This window comes from Drosophila gunungcola, unplaced genomic scaffold, assembly GCF_025200985.1.
Source record: "Drosophila gunungcola strain Sukarami unplaced genomic scaffold, Dgunungcola_SK_2 000001F, whole genome shotgun sequence".
Taxonomy (NCBI): Eukaryota; Metazoa; Arthropoda; class Insecta; order Diptera; family Drosophilidae; genus Drosophila; species Drosophila gunungcola.
In genome coordinates this window covers 18438846-18466241 of record NW_026453197.1, presented here as the reverse complement: position 1 = coordinate 18466241, position 27396 = coordinate 18438846, and the positions used below count along the sequence as shown (strand labels likewise).

The following is a 27396-nucleotide window of genomic DNA, read 5'->3' as shown; positions in this document are numbered from 1 at the left end:
TCGTTTTGAATTATTCATATGGCCAAAAAGAAAAAGGGGCAGAATGTCAACTCAAGTGGACATCACATGCGTCGTCTCTAAAGGGGTTATTAAAGCTTTATAAAAGACCGATGTCACCAAATCAAAGTCAGCAGGATTACATACACCCATCCACATCAATATAAATATTTGTAGTGAAACCAGTGAAACCAATTGTTTAATTTTTATTGTATTCAAACAAAAATATTTATAATTGAAGTAAAAATTTTGTACAAATAACATGTGCCTGAAAAATACTGTATATATATATATATATCAGTAAGTAACTATCCGCTTAAATACGTGTCACTGAAAAATCTATCGTCATTGGGGTATACTATTACTCAATATATATCATTATATATAAACAAAATTTAAAAAAAGGAGATATGATACAAAATAGTTCACATGTTTTATATAATATGACCTACTCGATTAAAATGAAAATATAAATAATATTTTCTGGAAGTAAACATGCCCAAAATTTTATTTTCTTATGACTTTATAAATAATATATAAAATATTTGCACCATTTACTTTTTCTTGCTTAATCAATTGAGCTGAAGTTATATGGATGATTATGTGAAACCCATTTGTGGACTCATTTTCACTCCCGGATTTTCTTGTCTTTTCTCGAGCAGCAGATCAAAGCCGTATGCAAATGATTGAGGCGTGTGTCTGGTCCTGCCACCTGCGGAGTTTTTCCCGAGTGGGCGGTGGAAATGGGAAACGGGAAACGGGAAATGGGAAAGTGGGGGGCTGGTCGCCACTAATTAAGTTGCAAATGTCATGCGGCAGACGTGGCGACAGTTTAGAGCCCATTAAACGCGACTCTTAAGAACGAATAATGCAGCAATAATTGTTTTCATTTCGCATCCATTTGCATTTTTGATGATCACGGGAGACAAACTCAATGGCAGCCCATACCGTTGCTCAGTTATTTGCATATATGTGGGTTGGCTATTTGGATTTATAAAGGGTTGTGGCTAAAAACAAAATGCTCTTTATAAATTTAAATGAAAAAAAATGTAAAATACCGAAGCTTAAACTTTAACCTCGGCATTTCTGATTTCTAGTTTTTGTTAAATTTATAAACTGCATTTTGTACCTTTTTCATCAAAATTAACCCTGATTTTATCCGTTTTTCCTTCTAACTGCTTATAACAACTAGAGATCTTACCATCGTTAACCATTTAAAACACAATTTCCATTTAATAATTCAAGAATTGATTTATTGCTTAAACATTATCAATAATATCACTTAAGTGCTAAACAAATTCAATGCATTCATCAATCGTCGTTAAAATGTTTCTCAATTTGGATTACACAGACACTTAGGGATATACGTATGGTACAGATATCTATTACAACTCTAAGATACATTCTCAATGATGTATTTGGGTTGTCAGATCCCAAAAAAGCTCTAATACAATGCCAAAAACTTAATTTCCTCTGAAGATTCCGTGTAGCCGATGTACATAGAACTCAGAGCGTGACACTCATTCGTGACTAACTAGTTAAGTGTTTTAACTACATCTATACATTAAGAGATTTTATGAGTTTATGATTAATGGGGTAACACATTTGGGACTTCTTTACTTAGGTTTATAGTATTTACAAAATTCTTGGATTAAATTGGTGTGATTATTGAGCGGGGGATCATCGTTAATAATCTGAGTGGGGTGGTATTGCACAAGTTGAAACCATTTGTTTGGCTGTTGAGGGTTAAAAGGTGGGTGTGTCCTGTCCGTTAGAAGAGTCCATTCAAAGCCCGTACAGCACTGCCCAGAGCCGTACATCCGGCCAGTTCTGGCGATGGTGACTCTCCACCGGGTTCCTGCCCGGAATTGGAGTTACTCGCAGCGGCTGCCGCTGCCACAAACTGCAGTCAGTCGATCAGCAGATCACTTCTCGAATTGGCCATGGTCGATATGGATGTGCTCACCGTGGAGGAGCTGCTCGTCGTAGTCGTCGCTCCCGTGGAGCTGTTCAAACTATCGGCATAGTATCGCTGTCAAAACACCTTGGCTATGAAAGTCTCCGAGAGTCTTTGCTGGTGATTTGGCTGATGTGGCTGATGTGGCTGCTGCTGGGGATTTGTATGTTGTTGCGGCTGATGTGGTTGAAGTTGCAGGAAGGCCGAGCCACTGGGGTAATCATGTGGAGCAGTCACTCCACCCAATGGGTGATGGAAACTACCGGAGGGATACTGCGAGGACCTAGACCAGGCTGGATTGCTGGTCTCCGCACTCGAAAGTGGCGGTGTGGTCACATTTATGGGCGGCGACATACTGCCCGAACTCGAATCCGGCGTTAGTTGTCCCGAATTTTGACCATAACCCGAGGAAAGTGGCTCCCTGCGGGTGTACTCCCTTCTGCTGTCGTAAGTAGCTGGCATGTCCAGATCATCCAGATCACCACCAATTTCATGCAACTTTCGCATATGCTTTTTAAGATCGAAATTCCTGCAGAATCCTTTGGCACAAACCCTGCAAGTATATGGCTTCTTGTCGTTGTGCGTGTGCATGTGGAAGGTGAGATTGTACACCTGATGGAAGGCCTTGTTGCAAATGCTACACTTGTAGGCCTTTTCACCACTGTGCGTTAGCTTGTGATTCTTGTAGTTGCCCTTCTGATGGAAACCCTTGCCGCAGTACTCGCAAACGAAGGGCTTATAGCCAGCATGGATGCGTGAATGGGTGTTGAGGGTGGAGGATCGATTGAAGGCCTTGCCGCAGGTCTGACACTTGTGCGGTTTCTCCGACGTATGGATGATCTTGTGGCGGCACAGGGTCGACGCCTGTCGAAATCCCTTGCCACACACTTTGCAGACAAATGGCCGGGCGCCCGTGTGAACTGGCATATGGCGGGTGAGATTGTAGTGGGCGTTGAACACCTTGCCACATTCCAGGCAGGAGAAGGTCTTCGGTTTGCCACCACTCGCCGAGCCTGGACTGCTGTCCTCCAGGGAACCCTGAGGCGAAGGCGATCTGGATCGGGGTCCGGCTCCTGTGGTAGTGGTAGTGCCTCCAGTGGTAGTGGCCACCGGTGGTGGTGTCAGCTCACCCTGATCCTGCGGCGATCGTTTCCGCTTGAGATTCCCCTGCAATCCCGCACTTTGTGGTGTCCTCTGTGCCACCGGCGACTTTTCCAGACTCTGTTGCAGACTATTGGGCACTGCCTGGGATTGGGCCACAGCGGCCACAGCAGCGGCGGCGGCCAAGGGATGACCCAGATTTCTTCTCAACGACTGCGAATGATGCAAACTGGCATTTAGCGAGGCGGTAAAGCTGCTCAGATGGGCGGCACTGGCCAGCGATTGTTGTTGGGCAGTGAGGGCGGCATATTGGGCGGCAGCAGCGGCGCACATCAGTTGATTGGGTGCATAGTAGAGCAGGGGATACTGGGAGAGCAGCTCCTGGTGGCGGGAGCTCACGAATTGCTGTACAGCCGCGGTGCTCGGTGGTGTGGCCACCACTGCTGCAGTGACGCTCGAGCAGGCACCCGGCACATACTTCTTAAAAGCGGAGTCATAGTTCACCGGCGATTGATCCAAACTGATCACCTCGATGGGACTGCAGGAGCGCTCCGAATCAGCATCGATTTCCGGCTCCTCATCATCATCGTCCTCTTCGTTGCTTATGAAGGAAACTGGAGCCGACTGAGGTGGCGGTATCTGAACACTGGGCCTGTGATCCGGCTCCATGATCGATGCAATGGAAAACTTTAGTGGGCAGGCCCTCTTGGCGCTCTGCTCATCCTGCTGACTTGGCCGACCACTCTGCTGGCCAGCATTCTGTTCGGAGGCGGCACTCTCCATCACGGGACTCTTCGACGGCGGCATCATTGCGACTTCTCCCGCTGGACTACACGGTTGCATGCCACGCGGACTCTGCAATAAAAAAAATGAGAACAAAAGGTCAGAACAAATTGAGTATGCAAACTAAGCAACGGGCTATCAATTAATCGAAAGCATACGCCTTCATTGTATATGCTTAAAGCTATAAGTAAGCACAGCAGAGGGTAAAAGAATAGAAATAACTACTCCAAGAAATCCTTTGCAACTTATTTATTTTTCCATCATAAATATAGTTATATTTAATATCTACCTAATAACATATGCAAAGCATTGTTTATTTTTTGCTTATAAATAAATAGTTTTTTATTTAAATCACTGTATAATTAAATTTCCTTCAAATGCATTTATTGCTTTGAAAGATCCAATATAATGGATTCAATTTGATGTCTAAAATCATTTATTTATTGCCAGAATAAAATAGTTGTTGACTATATATTTAAACCTCCTTAAAGTGTCCCTACACCTCTAACTTATAGCTTAATATTATTTAAAGGATTTGATGTCGATTTAATATCATACGCAAGCAAAGAAATAATAATGTTGTAATCAAACCAAGTTATATTCCCTTAAATCACTCTTCATTAAAAACACTTTTAAAATACCCCTATTGTTGTGACCGCAGCTGTACCCATATAGCTTATAGCCTGATCAGTCAAGTGCGATTAATGCGTTGGCAATTCGGGAACACAAACAAACGCCGGCGGAGGGCGTGCTCCCAGCGGCAGGACATTTCCGCAGGATAATTCATGGCCAGCCAGCGGGTTGCAATTAAATCCAGACCGCAGTGCGTTTTTAATAATATTTCCCTGCGGAATCCCGATTTTAGGCATATCCGAAATTTGCATTTAACCCGTGCTTGGCCCTGGCTCACGCACCACTTGGCCCAAACAAAAGGCTCAATCCTTTCGCCAGCATATTGCCATCAATCATAACACAGAGTCTTTGGGGAAGGAGTATGCGAATATTTTGTTTGGCGCGGGTCTTGGCTTTATTTGCACATCATTAAATCGCTTACACTTGGCTGGAGGTGTAAGAACTCCACGTCTCCATCTTACGCAATTCTTCCCCATGTGCCCTCGAGTGTGGCTAATGTGCGACATCCGGTGCGATTACCCGACTTCCTTGCCGTTTTTAATTAACTTGATTTGACGCCTCAGTTGGTCCCATCATCTGGAACCTTGACTCTCCCATCTTGCCATGTACTTTCCCTCCCAAAAAGTGCGCTTTAATCTTATTAAACAGGAGGCGGTAACCATTTCACACGCTGACCCGGAGGCAGTGACGGTCAGCCCTCAATTCGAAAAGTTTCCGGGCTGTTATATAGTATAGTATACTGCATGAGTAGTTCAGTGTTTTAAGCAGCCAAAATTATGTTGGTGTTCCAGTGGCCACTTGAAAGTTTTTGCTCTTCAAGAGTGTGTGCTGAATCAAGCTTATTAACAATGTGTGGGCAATAATAATATTTAATCAACATAAAAGGCTTTGGAACTTTGTCTTAAGTTGAGCAAGTGGTTGGAATTTAGAAATTTTAATTTAATTTAATTCATGTGGAGTAGTTCTTAACACTTGTTACAAAAGGCCCTCAAACCTTGTTAAGTAAATGAAAAGGTTTTTAGACTTAAATATATAAAAATGTGATCAATTGATGAAATCTTACAGACTTCTTAAAACAAATAAACTCTTTATAATCTGAAAACTGAAAGCAACAAATAGTTTTTGAAACCTTAAAGAATTTTGAGTTACATGTTAATTACTTGACAATAGATCGACTAGTTTTCATATATTATAAAGTTAATTCACAAATAAACTCCTAGTTATAAACAATAATAAGTTTCAGGAACTATAAAAACTAGGAAGTGCCTATTTATTACTTAATATTAAAAATTAATTATTATTTATCATTCAAGTTTAGCTGGTGCTTTTTAAGGATCAACATAGTTTGTAATGTTAATTTACAAGTAAACATCTTACAAATCAACTTGCAATTTTTCCTTGTCAAAACTGAATTCCCGTCGGAGTTTTAAAACCCAATAAAAATGTAATACAATTATTTGATGATTATGCAAATACGTACAAAGTAAACCATATTTAGTCACTGCCTATGTGGATATCCAATTCCTTTGGCAGGCAGCCAATTCTCCACTTGTTTATAGTACGCAACACAACTAGGGGCACACACAAAATTAACTAGTACTTTTATTTGTTTGTCCTTTGAACACGGAGTTCACTTGTTTCGTAAAAAGGTTTAAGGATATTATTCGAATGCAAATAGCGGGACGCGGCAAACAGGACGCGTTCAGCACAGAATCAGCGACCGAAGCGGAATGAAGGCAAATAGCGAACGGTGCGGGCCTTAAGAAATATGAAAAGGACATACGCAGTGGTCTGGGGTTGAATTGCGGTGAATCAACCCCTAAAAAGTCCTGTACATTTGCTAGAAAGAGATATAAAATACATACAGAGAGAGTGAGAGAGGCTGATATCCTGAGAGTGCAACCGAAAGAGATGGAATCAATCCTACCGACAGGCAAAAGGAGAACGTCATCATCATGTTCAGATTGGATGATATATATCCTGTGACGCTGACGTCGCCGTCGCAGTTGACTGCAAATTATGAATGAAAAGACAAAATGTCGAATTGGAATATTTTATGGTGAAAACGAGAGAGAGAGAGAGAGAGAGAGAGAGGCAGAAGAGAAGAGACCGCCCCTAAAATATTTATATAGAGATAGAGCTCAAGAGTTCCCGGAAAGATGATACATAGAGGAGTGATGTGATGGAGGAGGCTTACCCAAAAAGAGTGAGAGCGGTGTATGGAGTGCTAGAATGAGAGCGGTGTAGAGGGCCACCTTTGGTCGTATTCCGTTCACACTTGATTTGGATGAGGCGCAGACACCAAAAAATGGCAGCCACTGGTGGTGTCGTCTGTGGATCCCTCTCGAGTTGACTTTTTCACTAGTCCACCCCCTCTTTGGTAGCATCCCCCCACCTCAACAACCCCCCCTGGAAAAGCCCCTGTCTTTTGTTGGGCTTTTCAATTGTCGTTTTGGCATTTCGTTTTATCAGCGTCTTTGTTTGCTCACCTTTAGCCCGCCAGCGGGCAAGGATTCTCGGATTCTCCAACCTCTTAATTCTCTGTCTATCTGGCTATATACAGAGAAAATAACTCAGCCTTAATCCAATTAGTAAGCTTATTGCATAAAAAAAAGTTGTCAAAAATAGCAAAAGCATATATTCTCAAAGCATACCAATATTTTATTTTTATGCTTAAAATAATTGTTACCAATATAAAAATTTAACAATTTATTTAAATAACGAACAGGTATTATAAAATCAACCAATTTCCCTATATCTATACTGTTCAATATTTCAACAATAAAGAGGTGTTATTTTTATAGTATAATTGTTAATTGTTTTCTGTATTATATTCTTACCGAGATAAAAATGTATTTTATATGTTTATTTGTTTATGTTGTAAATAAAAATAGCAAAAGCTATAATGTTTTATTATTATGGTTGTTTATCAATTAAACAATATACCTCCGAATGATATACATATTATTTTATGGTAAAGTTTTTGTTACCATTGAGGAAAAGAAATATAAAAATGTATTTAACAAAAAAAAAGTTAAAGAATTTCCCATTAATAATAATGTAGGAAATTTAATTAGGAACTATATATAGTTTCATTATTTTGCCCTGTGCACCCATTCTTTCCTATTTAATTTGAAACCCCCCACATCGCCAAGCCAGCACTAGTCAAATATAATCTCATATTCATTTTGATGTTATCTCCAGCGCGGTTTTCTTGACTTTGTTTGCTTCTGGAGCTCTCGTCATCCGGTTCCGCCAGCCTTACCCCTTTCCCGCTTTCAGGACCTTGGTCCTAGGACCTTTTCTTGGGCATTGCAGGGCACATGGCTGCTGTGGCTGCTTTTACTGGAGTTGAGCAGTTGCAGCTGCAAAATCGCACAAAAGCACAACTCTTCGGGGACTACGAAAGGGAGCGTAGGGAGGATTTAAGGGATCCTTGAAGGACTATGGCCGCCATTTACATTGCATTTTCAGGTAAACTTGCTCATTGTGTGGCCCTTGTGTGGGGAAATCGATATGCAAATAGCTGTCCCTTGTTGGTTGGATGTAATCATTGCAATAAAGATTTTTGTATAGTGGGTGTTGAATACATGAAGGCACTTATAAATAATTAAAAAAAAAAAACATATATTAATAAAAGCATAACAATAGTAGTAATGTAATAGTGTAATGTAATAATGAATGCCAGAGAAATGTTTTAAATATCTAGAATATTACATTTTAGATTAAAGTTACCTATTTAATAAACCAACATTTACTCTAAGATGTGTAACCCATGAAAAGATAAAAACATCACTGTAATCAGAAATATTTATCCTAAAACTCATATTTAAGCAAACTCGTCTCCCATTAAAAGCATCTCTTTGATACAGATAATCACCATTATCCTGCACAAAAAGCAGCAATCACCGTGATTAACTAGAACCAAAATGAACGGCACATGCTAAAATGTGCAATCTGCATTTAGTTGAATAAATAAATGCCACGAAAAAAGGCAACAACGAGAAAATAGCAGCACAAGCAACAACAAACTGGACATTCAACAAACAAAACGACAACGGCCTATGCAGCTTTTATACACTGATAAAAATAAGTTTAATAGAAATCTTAAGTTTTCTTTGTTTTCTTTTTATTTGACTGATATGTCAAAAAAAAAATTTTTAATATATTTTTTAATTTGTTGAGGTCAACATAGTGAAAATTGATTTAAGTTTTTCTTTTACAATTTAAATTTTAATTTTGATAGCTTCGATATACATTTTTTTGGTAACTGTATTTCTGATTTCCCCCTTTCTTTTTCACCTTATCTCTTTTTACCTATCTTTGCTCCTTTTTCACCTCTGTTCATTTCCATTTAAAGGACATGCAAGCATGACCAAACGCACACACTCAAAAGAGAGGTGAAAATGGGGAGGGGGAATAGGGATAAGGTAGAGGGGTGGAGAAAGGCGGGGGCAGAGTGGACTAACTGTAAATGCAGAGCAGTGCAAAACGAGAGAACTAAACTAAACAACAACAACAACAAGAACTTGAAAATCCAGCAAAATGGGCAAAAATAAAATACAAAACAAAAAGTGCAAAAGCTGTGCGAGAAAGAGACCAAACGCAGATGCAAATAGTGCAAAGTGCAAAGGTCAGTGGAAAAGAGATGAAAACAGAGTGCAAGCTCAGCGTGTTGTTTTTGTCGGTGCTTTTTTTTTAAATTTTAATGAGTTTGCAAAATGGTTGCGGTGCTCTTGGACTTCGCTTTTATTTTTATGTTACTTTTTCGCTCTCGAGAGGAGCATGATGTAAATTATTTTCCTAACGAGAAACCTTTAAAATAGTTTTGTTATGAGATGTTATAATTCCCAGAGTTTTCAACATGTATTGGTAAAGGTATGAATTTCTTTTGCTACTTAACAAAAAACACACCTTAAAACTTATATCTTCGTAAGTATTTATTATTTAGCAATATAAAAAAGTATGTAATTTTAGGACTTAACGAATATTTTGAGAATATTAAAAGTAAATATAAACATGGTTTTCCAATTGTCTTAGAATTGACACATGGAATACGAAGTTTCTTTTTAGATTGATCGGTTAGAATGGGTTAACTCTTAATATCTTTTTTTAGGAGTAATGTTTTTAGTAATTCTTATACTCTCACCTATTCTGTAAAATATATTTTGAAAATAGTTTCTAAAAGGTTTTTGGTTTACCTTACCCACCTTATTCAGCGTAAATCTACGGCTAGTGAACGATCTTGGCACAACGCCTCCCGACTGATCTACTAAACCAATAAAACGCTTCGTATTTCTCGCACCTCAACGAGAAATTAACCTTAAAATTGAAGATTTACACCTTGGAAAGGAACTGGACTTTGGGCTGATGCCAGATTGCAGCAGAGATTTGGCAGAGTTTTTCCAGGGAAATGAATCAATGCTATGGGAAACTGGGAGAAGGAGAGCGGCTTGCATAATCTGCGGTAAGCCAGGAGCGATTACAAGGCATTGAACAAGGACCCCGGACCCGGTGTATCCCTGAGATACATTTGTCCATCCCGCAGGATGACGAGTATGCATATGTGTAACTAGGACGAAAGCGGGCGATGGACAATGGCCGGCGATGAGGACCTCTCAAAGGGAAACTCAACAGCTGCCCGAGGATTCGTCCTCGTCCTCGTCCTTCGTGCGGCCCTCCTTTGTGGCATTGGGCACTGTGTGGGTGGACGTTTCCAAGGGGCAGTGGAATATCCGATTTGCAGAGTGAAACAATTGCGGTGTTTGACCAATTTTACAATTGATGTAATCCCCTAAATCGCCTATATTAGCTATGAGCGGCTTCAGCATCCTTGCCTCCATTACGATTGTCAAATTGAAATGTTTTCAGTTCATTCAAGAGTAAACACAGGCACATGCGAAAACACAGGTACACTGAGAAAAAAAGTGTGTATCTAAAATGAAACTGGATTTGAAGAAAAAGTGAATCTAAAGGATATAATACTTAGACTACAAAATCGGGTTTTATTAGATCACGTAAATATATAATAGACATTCCGTTTTAAAAAACCGATTTGTTCATTTTTATTGACAATAGAAATCAAACATTAAAATTGTCTTAAAAAATTATATGATACTGCAAAAAAAACTTGAAAAAAAAATTAGAAATTAAAATAAATGCTCAAACATAAAAAAAAAATTTTTTTTTTATATTTGAAAAGACTTTACATAATTCTCTATTGTATTTTAAAAATCAGTTTTTCAAATTAAAACCAAAAAAAAACTTTCTTCTGAGACCAATTTCTACTTTTTCTTTATAAAATTTTCCCGAGTGCACAACTTAATATTATGTGGGTTACGGTTCCGTAGGTTTGTAATAATATTTTGCTAACCTTCTTTTGCGCCCGAGCAAAAGTTCAAAAGGATCTCGGCCGCTGCTTTGTGCTGCGAGTCCTGCCGATTTGCGCCGATTACCGATTACCGACACAGATTAAGGGATGTTCCCAAACAATTGGCAGGTTCTCCTCGCATTCTGCATTCAGCATTCTGCTCTGAGGATTCTCCATTCGGAACCACTGGATTCTTCGCTGCTTCCCTCATAGGCGCGCAATTAGACGAGTTTTGGCCTTTGTCCGATGCCGGCCATAGACGGATTTCCTTTGGCCATTCCTCCTTTGATCCTTTCTATCCCTAAATCTGTGCACTCGACCAAAAATATATATTCTGCTTCTGGTGATTTGCTTTTGTGTCGCGCGTATTTGGCGAGTTTAAATAGATTAACCGCCTGGCAATTTACCGGGATCCTATCTTGAATATAGGATCTCCTACCTTCACTTTCCGTCCCGCTCTTCTCTGGTCCTTGCGTCCCGCTCTTTTTTACAATTAGTGCGGCCGCCTCCTTTGTTTGCCATCTTAATCTTGAGTAAATTAGTTCATTAAGAGGTTAATTCCCCATAACACCCACAAATTAGACCAGCAATGGGAATGGGAATGCATGTGAGGAGTGTCCTGCCTGGTTTCCTTCTTTTTTGTTTTTCTCAGGTGAGTCTATGGTTGGAGTGGCGAATTGTTTGATTGCTTTAGAGGCGAGAGAAGTGGAGTTTAAAAATGGAATTTATTTATTTAAGTTGTATATATCATTATCAATATATAAATTAAATAAATATTTATTAAATTTCAAGCTGATCGTTATTAAAACCTTAAGTGAGTTTATTCAAATAAAAAATGAAGGTCTTGTATTTCGTTATCCTTGACAATTTCTTTTCATAATACATTTTATATCCATTTTCAACTGGTTGCGAAGTTTGCCATTACAATTTTAATAATAAAACATGCCAGTGGTAATTAAAAAAACAAATTTTTTATAATATGTATAAAAATATTATTATTTCAAACAAACATATAAGAAAAATCTTTTCCTTACAAAAAAAAAGCAAAACTTCTACCCATTGTCCTAATTATATATTTTAATTTGAAGAGTCTTCATTTTACCCAATTCTCTGTTTTTCTATAAACTATTTTTCGAGTTTAATGTTAATTGTTAATGTTTGTTATAATATTTTGCTAGTTCCTTAGACTCCCACCCAAATCTTTTACTCTGCCATTGACAACCCATTCTACCACTTAAAATTACTTCTATCACACCTCCGACTTATAAAATGTATTTTTTGTTCCCACCATCTACAAGCATAAAAACACCATTGACCATAATAACCAGTTGACCGAGTAATCGCATTTCAAAAATGCTCAAGTCCAACATGCATTTGACATTTTCCCCCGCTTTAAACAAAGTTTAGAACAGAATCCTTTGAGCAGTAATTTTTTAATTGCCACTAATAGGCTTAAGCAGGCATTAACATATTTAGCAGATTGCCAGTGCCAAAAAGATGGGAACTCAAGCGAATTTGGGAAACGAGTCGCGTGACCCACAAAACGATGTCACCAGCAACTTAATCGGAAGCCCCGGAAAAAGAGAAATTTATATTTCCGACGAACTTCCCAAAGGGTTGTTGGTTGTTGGGTTTTTCAATGTTCAATGAGAGGCTTTTGGTCGGTCACCCTTGGAAACTTTTCGGTTATTGTTTGATTTCATTCGGGGCTTCGTTTCGCAGCTTTGATTCGCTTGGGCGGTGTCGTACGGTGGTTTTTTGTGGGTGTTTGTTTGGCAAGTACTTGTTTAATCGGTTTGTTTGTGACATTTCTATTGCCTGCACACCCCACCACCCTCGTTCCGCAAATCCCGGCTATCCCCAGGGATCTGGTGTTACATAGCCAACCCAAGGATGTCTTTGTTTATTTAGTGGTAGGCCTGACACGCGTTTAACGCCCACACAGAAGGTGGAAAACACTCGAAGAAAACTTAGAAAATAAGAATGCAATTTGTATAAGCTAAGAAATAAAGTAAAAAAATTTCAAAAATATTATTGAAACAAATTGAAAAATCGAATTTTGAGTTTTATAAGCTTAAATATCAGTGTAACTCAACTTAGATATGAAATTAAACTAAATTTTAGATAATAATAATTACCAAAGAACATTTAACCAAATAAAATATTCATAAAACAAAATTAAATCGAATTGTTTATTTCTTAAACTTTCTCTACGTTTAAATCAAATTAATATTGATAGAAAAATTATTGTAAGAGTAAGAATAGTGTGACTTGTTATTGTTTAGGCTAAAACAAAATCGAATATTCAGTGAAAACTTAAATGGACTTTTTAAAATAATATTATATGTAATTCAATTTATATTGAGGAAACATTGCATTAAGCATGTGTTACAATGGTTATGTTAATGCTTGTCCTGACGTATATTCACCCATTTTTTTTTTTGAGTGCATTTGAAAAGATTTTTCCCACTCCCCCTTACAAAACCACCGCATTCCCCCAATCCTTGGGTGGGTGTGTCTGTTCTGCGGGTTTTGCCAACTCATCATCATCATCAACCTCAGAAACAGTCCTCTAAAAAATAAAACACAAGTCTGCTGAAGGGATGAGGGGGTGGTTGTGGGGGAGGCCATCGCTTAAGTGCTGCCAAACAAAAAGAACACATTTGCAGGATGTTTTTATTTCCCCTTGCCGGGATTACACCACCCATCCAAACCCATCCGTTTTGCCAACCACCCGAAAGGAGTGTGAATTGTAATTACAGTGAAATCAGCTTTTGGCACTTGCTCGGCTTCCTTGGGTGCTTCCCTTTCGGGGTTGGGGGATGACTACTGTACTTGTGCATCTATGTGCGTGCTGGATTTCTTTGTCTGTGGACTGCTGGAAGTGTTTCGGCACTTTGCACCGACAAAAATAATTCTACCCAAGTTTCTTAATTTACTCAACATTTGGTCTCAGAAACTTAAAATAATATGGCAATACTTTATTCGTTGTATTTTTTTTAAAGCTGCTTATTTTAAATTAGTACAGAACATGATTAAAAATTTATAAGTGCAATATTTTAATTGTAATTAGAATTAAACAATGAATAATTCTAGTCTATTAATCGACAAATGTGTTTTTTTTTTGCCGAGTGCATCTTCCGCTTTTCTATTCTCGTCTTTTCGCATGTGAAGCGTGATTTATTTTTCCCTAATTGGCTTTCGATGCGTATGCTGGCATTTTGTCATACAAAACACACACATTCACATTCGTACACCCACTTTTCGAACTCCTCCCTGCTGTCATAATTTCGTTTTGTGGCCTGCTTTCTGACAGCTTCGAATTCGTGATTTGATGTCTGTTGGGGGCGTTGATTTTCGGTTTTGGTAGGTGTCACCGGAAATTGTGGCTTAAGCCAAAAGGGAAATTAAATATCAAGGGGGGTTGCGGAATTATTATTCGCCGGGCGCATTGGCAAAACACATTTATTAGCGAAATTGACTGTGAAGAAGCATTCAGAATTCTTTGGAATATCGTTATTGTTTGGGAGCATGTTAAGTGGATTGGACTCTATGGGTTGCAAGGGGAAAAATGGATTTATTCTACGGAAGTCTGTTGAATTTTGACAGATTTTGTTTTGAAATAACAAATATTTATGTATACATCATTTTTTTGGATGTTAAAAATAAAGAGAAAAATATTTAAATGTCTTTTTCTATAAATATTGATCAATTTAATAAATGTTGACAGTTAAAATGTTTACCATAATAAAACATGTTTTAAGTTTAAGAATTATAATTATGTTATTGATATTCCTTATGTTCTGCAGACTTATAATAAATATTTAAGTAATTCTTTTTGAGTAGAAGAACATTTGACAATTTTACCTCAGGCTAATTATCTTACGGTTTTGGTTCTCCCATATCTAAACATATCCTTTCCACAGGACAAAGAAAAGTATAGCCAGAAGCATGTTTTGTACCCTTTCATGATTTAACCAAAATATTTAAGGCAAATATTTTATAAGCTATGCATACATTTAAGCACAATTAAGCAACTAAGCAGGCCAAATTACAGGTATAATCCTGGCCAGGACCTCTCCCAAAAACCGCTTCCCTTTCGATCCAATACAATGATACAATGGGAGACCCACACATTCGGATTAGGAAATATAGATGCGGGTGTAGGTAGCCGATGGGAATTGTCGGTTGTCGGTCCCTTTCAAAGCTGGGAAACAGTTCCCTTTTCGCTCTCCAGAAAACAATCATAACACAAGTGCAGACAGAGATACAGATAGAGATTTTCGAAATGTATTGACAGTATTTTGACATGTTTCCAATATATTTTGATGGGTTATTAGACAGCGGCAAACATAAATCCTGCATTGCTTTTGTGTACCGAACTCTCTTTCCATATTTTTCCCGCTGGACCTAAATTAGCACAAATTACTACTTAAATCCTTTGAGCGTTTCCACTCTTAGTAAATAGTTTCATTGTTTTGATTTTTCAGCTGGCCGCAAAGTATTTTTCTTGTTCAATATTGATCAATGATCTGATAAACATAAATTCCTAATTGTGGTAATTTTCTGTGGTTGGACCAATGACCAGCAGCTGCGGTTTGCTTTTGATGAAAATCCTCTGATTTATCTAAAAATATGCAAAATTAGCTCATGCAAAAAAAGAATAGGGAGACCACCGTGAGTGGTTGAAAATCATGAAAAATGTGTATTTTGGAAGATGATATTTAAACAACTAATTTTCATTTCGGCAATCATCGATATTAGCTAGTGAAAGGCAACAGCTTTATATTATTCATTTATATAAAATTGGCATGGCAAACAAAAAATATAAGGCAAATATTTTTAAAATAGTTTCCTGACTAATTTCATAGTTGCAATGGTTTTTTTTTTAATATTTTATTCAGCTTAAATCACAAATAAGTAATTTTATTTATATTTATATATTTATATTTTATATATTTTTATCTTTTTATATTTATTTTTATCTTTTTTATTACTTAAATCTGCAATGATTTCCAACGTCATGAGTTTATGTCCCCGTATTTAATTCCCCAGAAGTCATTACCATGTGTCAGTCCACAGAAAGCGTCCTCAAAAGAAAGCCAATAACAAGTGCTTAAACGAAATTGCCCTGTTAAACTGTCCTAAGGACATCGAAACATCGGACATGACCGGAAATAAGTAAAAGGCAATAAATCAAGCCAAGAGGAAGTCGAGTCAATGGGGAAAAAGCACACAGCTAATGGGAAATTCGAGCCGAGGGAAAAACAAAGTAACACTCACCCACGACAATCTGTTTCCCGAGCCACCGGATGATGAGCCAATAAAGACGCGTGCCACCGCCGGCGTTCAATTTGTTGCAATTATAATTGTATTGGCGAGGGTCGCGTGGCCAGTTCGGATGGTGGATGTCACAATGTTGCATAATGCGCTTAACCGCAGGTTAAGAATGGGTCGACGAAGGTGTGGCTACCGAGCATGTTAATAATTTTCCGCCCAAAACGTTGACACGCTTTTAAACATTTTTTCATGTCATATTTTCGTTCTTGTTTTTTACGCTCAACCCTTGATGACCTGTGACCTATGTTGTTGCTTTTTATGACAGGAAGCGACGGCACACGGCAACAATTTTCTAGCGAACACGAAACACTTTTCATATCCTTATGCTAATCAGCCGGAAAAAGTGCCTTATTTACCATTATGATTTGTCCCCGCTCGTGGGAGAATTGCTTTTCCTCCTCCGACATGATAGTTAAATATTGTGTTAGGGCTCGTTTTTTGTAGTTGGAAGGGAGAAAAAAGGACAAGCGGCGTTAAAAAAGGGGAAATGTGTGACAAGGTAATTAGCTTAAGCGAAAAGGAAATGGGAACTAAATGGTTATGACACATTGTGAGTGGATTATAGATTGCTTTTGAAGTGGTGAAGGAATTATCAAATTTGGAATTATGTTGTGACTTAAATAAAAGCGATGAGCCACAAATCAATTTTATTTTATACCCACGGTGTATAGAACATTTTCAGTTTTTTGTTCTACATTAAAAGCATAAGTTACTAATAAAATTAAAAGAAGACAACTAAGATTTATGGTTTAATAAAAAGCACCTGAAAACTTCTGAATTAGATTTCTGGTCTTTGGTACATGCAAACGTTTATAAAATATATAAATATTATAAGCCCTTTAGAAATAGTCAATAGTATTTGCACACTAGAAGAAAGCTGATTTAGATTTATGGTTTTTGGTACACTAAAAATATTTATCATATATAAATATATTGGTTTGTTTGTTAAATGTACAGAGTTTTTTGTTTAACGGAATAGCTTGTAGTAATCATCACATTTTTATTAATCCCTTAAAAGTGGTTTTAAAAAAACAATATCTTATATTTACTTCTTCACTTAACAAAAGATTAAGGGGTTTTTTTCAGTAAAGTGACTCGATTTAATTGAAAGGCTTTGAGGGTGTTCATCTATATTTACTTCAAATCTAACTCTCTGCATTTTCCCCTTATAAGAAATTCATTAAATAGAGAGGCAGCTGCACCTTATAATAATTTCAGTTCATCACAACCACACCTCTCTCAATCTGGGCCGAATCACAATGGAACTCGAAGGATCGGATGACGTTAGAGGTTCAAGGAGCGAGTTGCAGCAGGCGCTACGCCCCCTTGAAGACGCCCAAAATATTGCTAAGGACGCGAGGCACGCGCTCAAGGACATGCGGGTAGTATTTGCACATGTCCTGTGACACAGGATCGAGGCATATTAATTGCTACATATGCGACACACACCAACGAACACGCCTCCAAAAAAATGTATGTGCAAAGTAAGGAATGTAGAGTAAGAAGTAAGGAGTAAGGAGGATCCTGGAGCAGCAGGCGCAGGAGCAACCCTCGGAGACGGCGCTGATCCTTCCGGTGGCTCGCAGGACGACAGGAAGCAATGTGCGCAGTCGAACAATTGTTCAGCCACCAAGATCGAGATTCCTTTCTCTGTGCGCCAGCTGCCGGCGGAGATTCTCGCTCCTTGAAGTGGGCAGAAAGGATAATCGAGCGACTTGTTTGCCCTCGCTTTGATTGCCGAATGATCAGCATTAATACACTCAAGCAAAAAATGTATAATTTAAGATATGATTTTCAACTAACACTCTTATAGAATTTAAAAACAAAATCTATTCATATTTATAATTATTTATAATTCAACAATATTTTATGATTTTTATTCTAAATTATATTGTTATTAGGAAACAATCAAGTAGCGCTTAAAAACAAATTTACATATATGTATCTATTTTAAATACATATAATTTTATAATTTTTGTAGCACGCATATTTATATTAAAAGCAAAACAAAATTAATTTTTCGTTAATATATCCTTCCAGAAAAAACGGTAATTTTTAAATTAAATTAATTCAAATATGGAAATGAGTTGACACTTTTTTTAAGTGTATGATCATCTCTAGCCTTGATTATCCTGCCCAAAAAACCGGTTGCTCCTGCAGGGCGTTGTTCGTTTTGCTTTTTTCCTACTGGCCTGACATTTGATTTCGCTTTCGGCGGCGGTGGCAGCGGAAATGCTTTTTCTTTCTACGGTTGTTGACACGCGATCCTGCGATACAAAGATCCTGCGTCGGTGTGCCGATCATCATCCTGTTCGAGTCCTGTTTTTCGTCCTGGCGCGTGTGCCCTGCTTCCGGTTAATTATATTCCGCAATGCCCAAAAGTCCCCGCAATGAAAGCGAAATCGTCGCTTTCAGTTCGAGAATCAAATGCATATGCTCTCGGCTTTTTGTACTCCCTATTTCGGCATCGAATTCCTTTTATTCCTGGCTGTCAGTCGCCATCTCTGAGGTCCTGGCATTGTCCTTAGAGTGCTTCGACGGCCGAACAACTGCTCATTAATTGCCGGTTATGTGCGCTTTTCTTCTCAAAACGCTGACGAATTTGGCATTATAATTTGGCTCGTGCCAGCTTGCGTGTAATGCGAGAGTAGGCGACAGGATGTTGATCCCTAAGGTTTTGCCTATAAGGAAGTACGCTCGAGATGACTCTAGATAGGCAGATTGCGTTTATTGGCAAAAGAAAAAACTACACAACGAAAAGTTTTAGTTTTATCTGCGATCCCATTTTCTTTGACAAAATAAATTTTCCATCCCAAAAACTACTTCAAGATTCTTCAGATTTTATGAGAAAACATATCCACCATAAAATAGATGCTTAAGAAAACTCTGATATATCTAAATACATATATAATTATGAGTTTCTAATCGTAAAGCAATACATGTTTAATTGGGAAAGAATTCATTTCAAATAAATCTTTTTAATATCTTAAATTTCCCTAAACTGACCGATTACCTTTCGTTTTTTGTTTCATTTTCATTTTTTAATATCCCTACCTTCCCCCAAGAAAAAATGCATAAAAAACTATTCGGGATCTAAAAACTAATGACAAATATTTAAATTAAATTAAAATCGCTATTTGCAATAATTTAAAAATATAGAATTGGCTGCTTATAATTGGAGAACTTAATTAACTTATTAATGTAGTTCACAAGATTTCCGCTTAAAATCTTTTGGTCAAACGCCCACTGATAAATTGTTGTAATATCTAAATTCCCCTTAACTGCCCACGAAAAATGCACACGAATTCCGCACTGCGATTAGACCAGGCTAATTGACCGGGTGGCCACTTGAAAGCTCAATTTTGCGCAACAATAAAATCAGCAAGTCCCTCCCTCTTATATTTTCAATCCCCAACTGCTTTTTGCAAGAGCCATGGCAACATGAGCAATAAAATTTAATATCCGTTTCGAGTGCAAGCAGCAGCAGCAGCGACCAGAAATACTTTGCATAATCTGCCCCCAGGTTAGCGTATACAATAAGTATATGCATGTATTTTTCAGACCGAAATAAAGCCGTCGGAAGGTGTAGATAAATCACGTGGAACGACAATGCCGAACAAGTGAGAAATCTCCCCCACACAGCAACAAAGAAAAAAAAAAGGGGACACTTTCAATGGACGAAACCGAAAGGGCAGAGATAAAAAATCGCCAGGACTGCAAATGGGTAAATTACTCTATTTAGGGCTGTCATGGGTTAACAATGGGGGAGGGGTGGGTGGTGTCTGGTGTCCGCTTTCGTCTTGTTCAATTTGATTAATTCGTTAACAAACTGAAAGTAGCAACAGCAACTAAAGCGAGTTGAGTAATTGTCGAGAGTCACGAGATGTATATCCTCTCCACCCCCCAAACCCCTAAAAGAAACCCCTACAAGCTACCCCTATTCCAAAAGTAAAACCCAAACCAACCCCCCCAACCCCTTTTATTAGCTAAAAGCGCATGAAGATCGCAGCGGGTTGATAAGAAGGCAAAAAAAAATACTCCGTAGCTCTAGTAAAGAAACTGAATTGAGCACTTGAATGCCCCCAACAAAATTCGGAATAAAGGGGGATATTCTACAAAGGGTGGATAAGTAGTAACTCCTTGAAGAAGACGTAATCTCCATCGTACGATCTATCGATTAACCCAAAAAGCAAAACAGCCAACACAACGAAATTCCAGTGGCGACAATTTATTCATCTACTCAAACCAAAGATACTTTTTATTTTGAATCTACTATACACGATGTGCTCTATAAATAATTAATACTCACACCCCGGCAAACACCCAAATCAAAATGCATAGAAAATATTTTGAAACCTCTTCTTTTTGTTTTTTTTTTGGTTTGCTGAGCATATCCAAAAGCAAAGAGCATACTCTTTTGTTTCAGAACTTTGTGTTTTTCTTTGGTCATGCAGTTTCAGTGTTGTGAGTAATTTTCGATTTTTCGATTTTTCGCATTCGCAGTGCAAGTGACTTCGCTTAAATTCAGACGTTGTTTATGGGACCCTTTAGCGCATTGGATAGCGCGTTGGACTTCTAATCCAAAGGTGGCGGGTTCGATTCCCGCAAGGGTTGTTACTCTAAAGGTACATTTATTTGCTTAGATATTTAAATTTTTTTTCCAAACTATACAATACGGCTACTTAATGTCAGTAAATTGGAACAGCTTAATAAAAATAAAATAACATTTTGTGGAACTAAAACATACATATATGTTTTAATTTATTAATGTTCCAATAACAAATATTAATTATAAATATTTGTATGATTAATTATATGAAATGCATGGCACTTAAAAAACTCAAAAAAAATGTTGTTTGTGCTAACAACTCATTGTGTTTAAAAAGAGTAAAATTTAAAATAAGACGTAGATAACAAATAAACATTTTGCTTAAAAATAGCGAACAATTTTATAAAATTTAAATAAAACGTTGTTAATAAAGACATAACTCTTTCTGTAAGCGTTCTTTAATTTGATAAGCTCAAACGCATTTAAGAAAAATACCTTAAATACTTGAATAATGAACAACTGATATTTTGGTGGTACTGATACAGTTGTATGTTTGTCTTAGTTAATCCCTTGATGGATTTTACATCTGGCTTCGCCGCCCACTTTTCAACCTCATTAAGCAGAGCAAATATTGCTCTTTGTGGGCTGAATTTGTTTTGGAAAAATGTAATTTTCAATTAAAAGCAAACTGACAAACGGCAAATAAATTGGCGCCCTCTTCAAAACTATTTGCCCAGTGCAAATACCAAAAATAGGTATCTGAAAGATACATTCACCGTGGTAGAAAGGCGGAAATCTCGGATGCCGCAAGCTGAAACGCAAATAAAGGCGTAAATTCATGAATCCCGAGAGCAATTCGAGCGCAAATTGCAACAGCTGTCAAGTATCTGGAAGATACATCGCGAACCCAACTAGCTGATAAACAGCCTATTAAAAGTGTTTACATGACCAGGGCAAATATTGACAGAATGTTGCATGCCGCAGCGTACACTCCATATTTCTCCATGGATTGCTCATGGCGGGGTTGATTTGCGATTTACTACCCACAGCGAGAATCCCGGCCTCGGCAATTTGTTGTCGCTTGTCAAATGATCAGCGCACATGCAAATTATCCGTACACCAAGGCAACAACAACAGCCGTTCCGCCATTCCGCCATTTTGTATCTACTGGGTTTCGCCTTCAAAAGTGCAATCAAATCGGTGCAGAAAACCCCAACCTAGACCCCAAAGTCAGGCGATGTTCTTCTCGCGTCTGGATGTAAAAATAAATTCCCCATTTTACGAGCACGTAATTTGCCGACAGTCTACGGCCACAGCCCCCCAAATGGTATTGTGCACTATAATTTACTTTTCATCGACCTCTGCCGGAGTGTCTGCGCCTCCGACGAGGGCACTTGCATGTTGGTAATCTTTATTTAAATGATTTCCATGGGCTAAACTTTGCTTGCGAGAACTGCAAAATCTTTGCCTGCGAGAACTGCAAAATTCTTGGTGTGCACAAGAAAGCTGGCTGCATTTCTGAAGTGACTTCAACTGGATTACATTGCATATTTGAATAAAGATATACATAAAGTATAATAAATATTTCTTTATTACCCAAAAAGCTTTATAGAATTTGTTTAGTTTTTGTTTTACATATATTATTTGTGTTTGCTTTAAATGGTAAAGCCTGATTTATGCTTTAAATTTTGCCCTGTAATATTGTCAGTTATATAACAAAATGCAGCTTAGAATATTTTTCTGAGACACCGTAACTAATTGATTTAGCAAAAAATTAAAATACCGATTTATGCTTCTTGCCTTTTATAGTACTTATAAAAGAATTTATATTTGTTCCCATCCTTGAAACTGAATACTTGACAAACTATTCAAATGCGAAACAAGTTGAATGCCACTCAACTGCGCAGAAAGTACAAGTATTCCTGCTGCTCAGATGGCGATGTTCACATGTAAGACCCCTACAGATCTGTAGCTACCCTTTTTGTAACCCTTCCCATAGATTTATCCTACTGCACTCTAAAAATACAAAATAATGTCGCCCACTGTGCACAGCCAAGCAAGTTCCGCCGAATCCTTAGCTCGAAACTAACAATTTTCGCCACATGAAAAAAGCAGAGCAGCGCACACAAAAAATACGAACGAGGACCCCTAACGAGCTGTGAAATTATTTTTAGAGCAGTGCCCCGCAAAAAGTGGCAAATAATGCAAATATATCTAAGCCTGCAAGTGGCTCGGGGAAACGCCTCGAAAGAACTTGCCTTGGCATGTACATATATAAAATATTAAGCATGCGCCATGTGGGACATGTACAAACGAACGAATAAAAAAAAGGACAAAGAGCGAACGAAATGAAAGCAGCTGCAAAAGGAGCGCAGACAAAAGCGCACAAGGATAATGGTGATGATGATGGAGTAACTGCAATTAGGCATAATAAACAAAAAGTTACATTGAGGAGGGGAGTGAATTTCACGTTTCGGGAGGAAACTACATAAACGCAGACTTAATTGCTGGTTTTTCAAGCGAACGAACCCCGCAGAACCCAGCACATTTCATGTTGCGACTTCCTTTTTTTTTGTATTTTATTTTGCGCACTTGAATCAAGTCCTTTATAGGGGTTAGTCCCGTTTTCAGAATCACGGCTCAAAAAATGGCTACACATGGCGATCCTTAATAGCAACCCCTTGCCAAGAGCACCCAAATCGAATCGGACCGAAAAATAGAGCAACTATATCCCAAGCTGCAAAATGGTCGTCGTCTATTTTTTAGCGAAGGGGGAGGAACAACACAAAAAATCACAATCCCAATCGCAATTCCAACAATTTGTATCTAATAAACTGCCATATGCAAGCCACTGGCTTATTAGGCCCGAAATGTTTGATTGAGTTCAACCAGCCGGCGATATGAGGGTGCCCAGAGCTATATATTCTCATATCGGTGGTGGTTTCAAATATTTCCAGAATTGCCACTGTTGCACTCATGATTATGTTGATTTTTTAACCGTTCTTTATTCGGCGTTTTTTGTATTCAAGTGTTGCCAAAGGGGGAGTGGGGGGAGATTTTTATTAAATATTGATATCTTATGAAGTCAGCGACATGTAAAAGATACATCAGATAAGCTGGCTTAATTGAGCGGGCTAGAAATTGAGCAGATAGAAAGCGAATTATAGAATTATAAGAGGGCTTATATCTGTGAGAGTAATAATGTTTTAAAAATAAATCTTATTTTTAGACTGAACCCAATGTTTGCTTCAATTTGTTTCAGAACTAAAAAGGGTAAAAATAGGAATGTTAATATAAATAAAATTAGATATTCATTTTTCGAGCTTTCGTACTAGCATTTAATAATATTTAGTTTTTAATAAAAATCATATCTGTGGCAGCGTAATTAAACATATTTTCAATAAAAGATCATTTTATTAATTTATTTTTCCATATCTAAAAAAAGGTTATACATGGGCAATTACATTAAATTAACATACAAAATAATTGTACTTCTCACAATTTCATTTACGCTACAAATGTGTTCATTTTTTAAATCACAATTTTATTTACCCACAAAAATAATCTCCTATTAAAGAATACTAATTCTTTGAAAAGCTATATATATATCAAAATATTTATTTTAAGAGTCCCATAACTGCCAAATCCCTCAATCCCCGGGCGACTTTAAAAAATGACCGTATAAAGTACAAAGTGCCCAGCAAAAAAGGGAACTAATAATAAACAGCAGCTGAGAGCACTTGAAGTGACAACAAAAGCCAAATATTTACATTAACCAATGTACGCTAGCCAGTAGCGCAAAGTGGAGGACTTCGCGAAGGACTCTTTACCGCAGGACAAGTCCGCGAATTCGATTTCTCAGAGGGGAACAAAAAGAAACTTCTCTCACCCGCAAATCTTTGACTGAAAATAAAAAAATATATTTATTTGTATGCGGAACTCAAGCACTTGAGTGGGATGCAAGATGGAAAACCTGGATTCGGGATGCAGGATACGGAATAAGCGAGGGCAGGACGCAAGGACTCTGCGCAAATAAACAATTAAAATGTCACAACGATTGCCAACGTACCCGTGTCAGGAAATCAAAAAACCCAAAACCAAATAAAAAGCGAGTGGAAACCGCAAAATGGAAAGTAGAAATCGGTAAACGCTTCCCTTATTTCAAAGGACTGCATATTGTGTTTTATTCAAAAGCGCATTTCTCGGGGGTAAGAAGGTGCGAGGGGAATGAGGAGCAACCACGTGGCGTTTTCAGGACGCAGCTCCTTTCTCACCGAGGCGAAGATTGACAGCGAGGGCGAGAGTCCTGCGAATCCTGTGAATCTAGTGACTCCAACCCAGTGGTGCGAATCCCAATTAAAAATAAAGAAAGCCTGCGCCAGCCAAGCAAAAGTTAAACAGGCCAAAATCATCAAGTTAAGTCAAGCTTTAGCACTTAAAGAAACAAATTTAGAATGAAAGTCTTGTTATCCTTAATAAGTCATTAAGTCTAATTAACACTTAATAAAAATTAAATTATATTGTTTTATTATTTGTGTGGTAAAAAAAATCATTGAAAGTATGTTTCTAATGAATCAAAATCCTATAAAAACATTTTACTTAATATTAAAAAAGCTAGTTTTTGCTTAATTTGTATATGTAAGTAACTTAAATATTCAAATAGTGTGTAATAAAATAAACCATCTCTTCTATTACCCAAGAATCTTTTCCCAACTGGAAGACTAAATAACTAACATTTAATTTTTTGTATTTAATGTATTTTAATGATGATTGTGTGTATTTTCTTTTCGTGTATGATCCTTCACCCCCAATCTGGACCTCATTCTTCCTTCACGCTGAGCGTCTGTGACATTAACAATTGATAGACGACCGACGACAACAACTGAACATTTGAACATTTGACAGATTGTCGCGCTCAGTTGGCAGCTTCTAAGGACACTTTCCATTTCATTTCACACTCACACACGTCTGATTCTGATCCTTTGCCACCGCCTGGAGCAACTCACTTGCCTCGAGTGGCCCCGTTTTCCACATTTTCCCCCCAGCCCCTCAGCTTTCCCGTACCCCTTTGTTTTGGGCGTTCGCCAGTGGGCCAAGTGAAAAGTGGCAAGTGGAAAACCAGTCGAGTGGCCGGCTTAGCGGCTAGTTGGCATTTACCAGGCGACGGCTTAAATAATTCAGTTATTCTGGTCGCCACTTCGGGTCCCCAGGTGTTAATGTCTTCTAGCGAGGGAACATTGAAAAAAATTGATTTTTTTGGCAAGGGAATGTAGTTTAGAATAAAAAAAGTTGAATTTCTCACAATATATATTTGTATAAAGTTTTTATGTTTTTAAATGAAAATCTAATTTCGTTTTATAAGGAATTTGGAGAATGTTGTTCTGAATTATAAAGTTTAGTTAAAACAAAAAAACAATTATAACGTTTATTAGAGAAATGTTTGCCAATTTTATTATCAAAACAAAGAAATCCAAAACAATCTTTATCAAAATTGTTAGGAACAGTCTTAAAAAAAATTATTCTAAAATTTCGTATTTAAGTAAATCCTTCCGTAAAAGATTAATAAAAAAGAAAATTATTTAAATTAAATTCGATCAGCGCCTTAACCATTCGCAGTGTCACAAGGACATTGATAATGACATGATTAATTTGGTAAAATTATGATGAATTGTAAAGCATTCAAAATCTTATTCTTATCTTAAATAAATATTTATAAATAAACTCTAAAAACATTTGCAATTTTATAAGGACATTAATAATATCTTTTTTAATTAGGAAAGATGTCTAAGTCATTCAAAACCATTCAAGCTCTTATGACACATTTTAAATGTTAAAAAACAAACATATTCAAATACTTGGTTTTATTTTCTAAACGCCTTTTTTAAACTTCGTAAGTCACGCGGTTCTAAAAAATGCGCGCAAACAATCAGTACCGAATTAAAATCCAATTAAAAAGCCACCCGAAATTGCTAATTTATCTGAACCTTAAACAAACAGCCATTAAGATGCATAGATGAAAATCAAACACAAGAAAAACTTACCAATGAGAGGAGGGAAATGAAGCCAAGGCTTTTCCGCACACTTTATTTGCCAGGATCCAAGCTTCGAATGTTTACGCACAGCAATTAATATCCCTTTTTTGATGTCTTGAGCTTGAGTTAATATTGAGATGGAATTTCTTCAGGGAAATTGAATTTTCAAACGTTTCTTATATTTTATATATGGCGAGCGCACTTCAAAGAGTGTTTATTATTTTTGTTACTTTTGGTATTTCACTAATCGGCTGGAGGTCAAATAAATGTTTATTTTAGGTATTAAATCCTGCACACACACAGACACACGCACACAGTCGCGCAAAAGGACGAACGGTGAATTTTTGCGACCGCGCTTTCAAGACGTCAATTTCGGAATGTAAATATTTGATTTATGCGCCAAAGTAAATTAAGGCGAAAAACAAAAACGCAACAAGAAAGTCGCGATGTCCTTTGGGCGACGAATATAAAATATGGCGACGGCGAAAGCAACGGTAAATTTGATCAATAAGAGAGAGCGCGCGCGCTGTCTCTCTTTCACACCCACATTGAAATGGCCGTATGCCGACGGCAAAGTCAAAAAAGGCAGCAGCAACAACACATAAAAGATATAGCCCACCGACGCGCTCTCTCG

The 27396-nt window shown here is 37.6% G+C and overlaps 1 protein-coding gene and 1 non-coding gene across 3 annotated transcripts; one reads left to right on the top strand and one right to left on the bottom strand.

The window, feature by feature from the left end:
- Positions 1 to 1690: 1690 nt before the first annotated feature.
- LOC128262534 (fez family zinc finger protein erm) lies at positions 1691 to 27312 on the bottom strand. Of its 2 annotated transcripts, none has more exons than XM_052996850.1 (2): positions 26772 to 27312; positions 1691 to 3910 (listed from the first exon to the last, which is right to left on the bottom strand). In XM_052996850.1, the coding sequence occupies exon 2, from the start codon at positions 3896 to 3898 to the stop codon at positions 2033 to 2035; it is 1866 nt and encodes a 621-aa protein (XP_052852810.1). In that variant the 5' UTR covers positions 3899 to 3910; positions 26772 to 27312; the 3' UTR covers positions 1691 to 2032. The 2 variants fall into 2 exon arrangements, with proteins under 2 accessions (XP_052852810.1, XP_052852809.1); XM_052996849.1 differs by lacking the exon at positions 26772 to 27312 and adding an exon at positions 5952 to 6270.
- On the top strand, positions 20723 to 20795 carry Trnar-ucu (transfer RNA arginine (anticodon UCU)). Its single transcript has one exon. It is a non-coding gene; the product is annotated as a tRNA-Arg (tRNA).
- Positions 27313 to 27396: the final 84 nt, after the last annotated feature.